Here is a 4227-nt window from a genome sequence, read left to right as displayed (position 1 = left end):
GAAATACAGTTATTTCTCTCCTGTGTCTGACTTCTCTGCCGCCAGTTAAACACCCCTTACATTATGCTGGACACCAATGTCCAAAGCACAGTGTAGGCTGGTAACCAGTGAAAACACAGTGGAGGCTGGCCACCAGTGGAAGCACAATAAAGGCTTTTCACCAGTGAAAACACAACAAAAGCTGGTCTGCAAGCATAACCTGCTAGACCATGCTGGTCTCCCATCATAACCCGCTAGACCATGCTGGTCAGCCAGCAAAACCAGCTAAACTATGCTGGTTAGACCAGCTTGACCAGAATCCGACCAGCATAAAACAGAATAGACAAGTATGGAAAAGCTTAACATTTATGCTGGTCTATGCTGTTTGTTTTGGGAATGTGATGTAAAAAAAACTAAACATTTAAAACTTTACTCACATCAATTTGTTTGTTGTCCTCTTTGAGCAAGCCTTTCTCTCTGTTTCTCATCCTTATCTCTAGAGCATCCATCATAAGGTCTTGGATCAGCTCCTCGGTCAAACTTTCCACCCAAGAGTTTATGTCAAAACTAGAGCTCATGTTGTGTCCTGCTGTTTGGGGGCATGAATCAAAACCAATCTGCAAAATAGGACCAATAAATAGTTTGACGAGCGAGCATTTTTTAAGGAGTTTAAAAACACATCAAATACCCCCAAGGTAAAAGTCTGTGATGACTATGCTTTGCCTCAATTTTGCTATTACACGGTCTGATTAAGACAAAACTCACTTGAAATAATGATGATACAGGCATAGGGGTGGATGAACTTGATGCCTCAGGTGTCTCGTTACAACAGTCAAGTTGAGGGTTTTGGCACCATTTCTCTTGTAATTGTCCCTCTTTATAGGTCATTTTAGTAGTTAAAGGATCATTGATTGGTTTATTTTGTCCCCTGTCTATGTTGCCTTCCAATGGTCCACCTGAGGCTTCATCTTCTTTCAATCCATCCTCTTGTGGTTTCAAGCAGTTTGGTGGTTCTTCATCTGAGAAGGGATCCTCCTCAGGCTCAGTATCCAGATCACTGTCTTGTGTCCCTCGTAAAGGAGAGATGTCCTCCGCTCGGACCAGAACACCACAGTTCCTATCACATCTGAAATATTTTACCCCTCTAAAGGTCCCGTTGTGGTTTCCTTCTGGCCTGTCCAGCACCACACCTGCCCAAAGGCCACCAGCAAATGCTGCCTGCCCTTTGTATTTCAGCACACCAGGTCTGGAAAGGCAGACAAGAACCCTGTCGCCAATGTCAAAGGAGAAGAGCAAGTCTGTGACATCCTCGTCCGCTGGAACCAAGCTGGAGTTCTCAGTTCTGTCAAAAACATTCTGACCTTCAGCAAGGTCTTTGTTAGTTTCACCAGAGTTTGTGTTGTTTACATGTGGTGTCTTATCATCAGGGAGAGGAGGAACAAGCTCACTGTTAATGGATGGATCTTCTTTGAGATACAGATAATTTCCTTCAGAAGAAGGCGGGAATTCCTCTTCACTTGTGATCACCTCAAAAGCAGGTTGGGGAGGTAGCAGAGTGGAGCTAACACTCCCATTTCCTGCACAGTGCGCTACAGGTGGAGGGAGCTCGTAGCTTCCATAGGACAGAACCTCATCAACTGGGGAAAGGATTTCTGACAGACCCTCCTCAGATACAGTTGTTTTTGACAACCCTCTAGTAACTGGTTTGGACATCTGTAAAACCAGTGGAATGCACGACTGAGCGAATGGCTTACTCGAAGAAGAGTGGTATATCCTTGCTGGGTTTAGACATAAAGGCTGAGTTTGTGATCCATTTTTTGACCTTCTGGTGAAGTGTGGAAAGCGTGTGTTTCCTCCGCCTCTCGTTCCATCTATAACAGCCTTCTCCTCGTCCTCAATGTAGGTCAGACAGTCACTGCTGGAAGAAAATGCATCTAATTCATCCCCTGTTTCAGAGACACTGTCATCACACGAGGGGCTTTCACGACTCATCTTTGTGTCACTATTGCCTGTGTTGTGGACAAAGGTTGCACTGAACAGACTTCCTCTGTTGGATACAAATATGTTGGTCTTCGTTGTTTGTTCAGCTTCTTTAGGTTCTATTATGGTGCTGCCTGGGTGGGATACCAAACACTCCTCAGTCCCTGTACTGGTTAACTGGTGATTGGTCTCGCCATTATTGCTTAACGGCAATAGACCTTGTGATCTTTGGTCGTTCTGTACATTGAGAATTACTGGGTCGCACATCGCCTCTATAGCGAAGTCTGTGTCCACAGCATCGAGATTAGCACAGGACGTCATTGGTAATTCCTGATCCTGTGCATTCCTCTGTCCCTCATACCTCTTCTGGCAATCTTCAAAGAGCTCCTTGCTATTGGATAGGAAAGAAGATCCCGTCATGGAACTTACAGTGACTGTTTTTGCTTTCGGAGTGTTTGAGAATGATGGACAGATGGAAACATTCTCAAGAGACGAGGCCACATTGAGTAAAGGGGGAAGTGTTTCTTTATTGCCATTCTTTTCAGACGATCTCTTTTCCTCAGGGTAAGCAGTCAGACATCCTGTAAAAAAAAAATTATAATAATAATACATAGCATATACAACACAGCTTATACGACACAGCTTAATTTAAAAAGTCTGACAGGGAGATTCATTTTACAGATAAATGTTCATGTTCACAATTGAATAAAATTCTCATCAGATGCAATTGAATCAGTCAATCCAAAAACAGTAGCGCGAATTGAAAACGGTCTCTGCCTCCCACCCTCTTTTGCCTTGGACTAAATATGCTGAGTCAGCCTGAGAGCATGAATATATATGCAAGGCTGGAAAATCTTCTGGATATAGATTGTCATCTTTATGTAGCAGTATATTGTTAAAAATCAGGACAATAAGAATCAATAGCTCCAATGCAATACATTTAACATGCTGCCTTTATCAGTTTCTGAAAAAAGGTATATCATGAGACAGTGTAGTGTTACTGACACACATTCCTCCTCTGCAGCCTGTATTGCAATAATAATAATATTCTTTAGTATCGGCAGCAGGGAATGAATCTACAGCATATCTCAAAGATCCACTCCAATCAAACGTGGAAGTTGAGATTTTGAAAGCATCATGAATTATTCTGACCTTTTTTAACCACTTTGTAAGAAGATTATTACAGTGTCTGCAAAGCCTGCTCCCATTCCACCTACCTGTTAGAATATCTTCCGGGATTTGCACACCTCGCTCCACTGTCTCACACCGAGGCGATTTTCCTGCACAGAGCTCAACTCTGACACTTTGAGACCGAGGTAAGCCTTTGAGAGTGTGACTATGAGAGGAGCTTGGCTCCTTAGCTGTACGTAGGTCTTGCTTGGACAAGCGCTGTTCCTTAGAATTCCCGTCATAGTTCCATAGTTCCCCAGATGAAAAGAGTCTGCTCAACCCTGAGCCTGTCCAAAACCTGACAAGACAAAACACAGATAAATATTCTCTCTTCAGAGCAGAGCAGCCATGCTGAAATCCTTTGGACACTGATCCAGCCTGGGTCTGGTTAATAAATCTCATATAGACATATGATAATATTAAGTATCAGTATGGCTCAGACATGTGGGACACACCAACCCTCTTTGTCCTCAACCAGTCCATGTTACATAGATTGTCCTATTAAAAATATTGCCCTTTGAAATCTACCAAGCAGTGCATGCATATATAATACTGAGAAAAAATGTCCTCCACCTACCCTGGCCTGTTCATGACTGGCATACTGGCACAACTGTTATGTCAGAGATGTTGCAGCTCAAGGCAAGACTGAGTTTTCCTGAGAGAGACTGCAGCCACACCCCTGGCTGCATCTCTTTCATTTCAGCCGTCTGACCCATCTTACTATCCTAACACCAGAAATGATCACATAGCACGAGGAGGATGCATCTTTCTCTGAAGCTTTCCCTTGCTCCTCTCTAGCTTGTTTCACTCCCACTTTCTCTCTCGCTTTCTCTGGCCAATCAGTTTCTCTCTGTATACACCCTCCCCTCTCCTTTCCTCTCCACTCCTTCCTGTTCTCTCTCCCTCTCCCCTGTCTCTCTCACTCTCTCTCTCTCTGAGTGTATACCCTGTCTGACGCACTGTAACAAAGCTTTTAACATCTTCTCTCAGTATACACACTGCTGACAATGTAAATCCCCTAAGAAGCACTTCAGGTTCAAAATTATCCTTGTTTTCCCCCTGAAATATTATACTGCAGTGGCTGTAGCACATACCCAG

General features: G+C 43.6%; 1 protein-coding gene across 2 annotated transcripts in view; it reads right to left on the bottom strand.

Moving 5' to 3' along the window:
- LOC111957454 (centrosome-associated protein 350) overlaps positions 1–3903 on the bottom strand; it is a 20130-nt gene extending 16227 nt beyond the window's left edge. For both annotated transcript variants that reach the window (XM_023978284.2, XM_023978285.2), the window contains exons 1-4: positions 3707–3903; positions 3177–3427; positions 745–2540; positions 417–596 (exon numbers count right to left, since the gene is read on the bottom strand). In XM_023978284.2, coding sequence (XP_023834052.1) covers positions 417–596; positions 745–2540; positions 3177–3427; positions 3707–3729 — 2250 coding nt within the window. In that variant the 5' untranslated portion in view covers positions 3730–3903. The remainder of the gene's footprint in view (positions 1–416; positions 597–744; positions 2541–3176; positions 3428–3706) is intronic.
- Between the last annotated feature and the right edge of the window lie 324 nt (positions 3904–4227).

This window comes from Salvelinus sp. IW2-2015, linkage group LG33, assembly GCF_002910315.2.
Source record: "Salvelinus sp. IW2-2015 linkage group LG33, ASM291031v2, whole genome shotgun sequence".
Taxonomy (NCBI): domain Eukaryota; kingdom Metazoa; phylum Chordata; class Actinopteri; order Salmoniformes; family Salmonidae; genus Salvelinus; species Salvelinus sp. IW2-2015.
The sequence above is the reverse complement of the archived record's forward strand: the minus strand, read 5'-3'. Positions and strand labels throughout refer to the sequence as shown.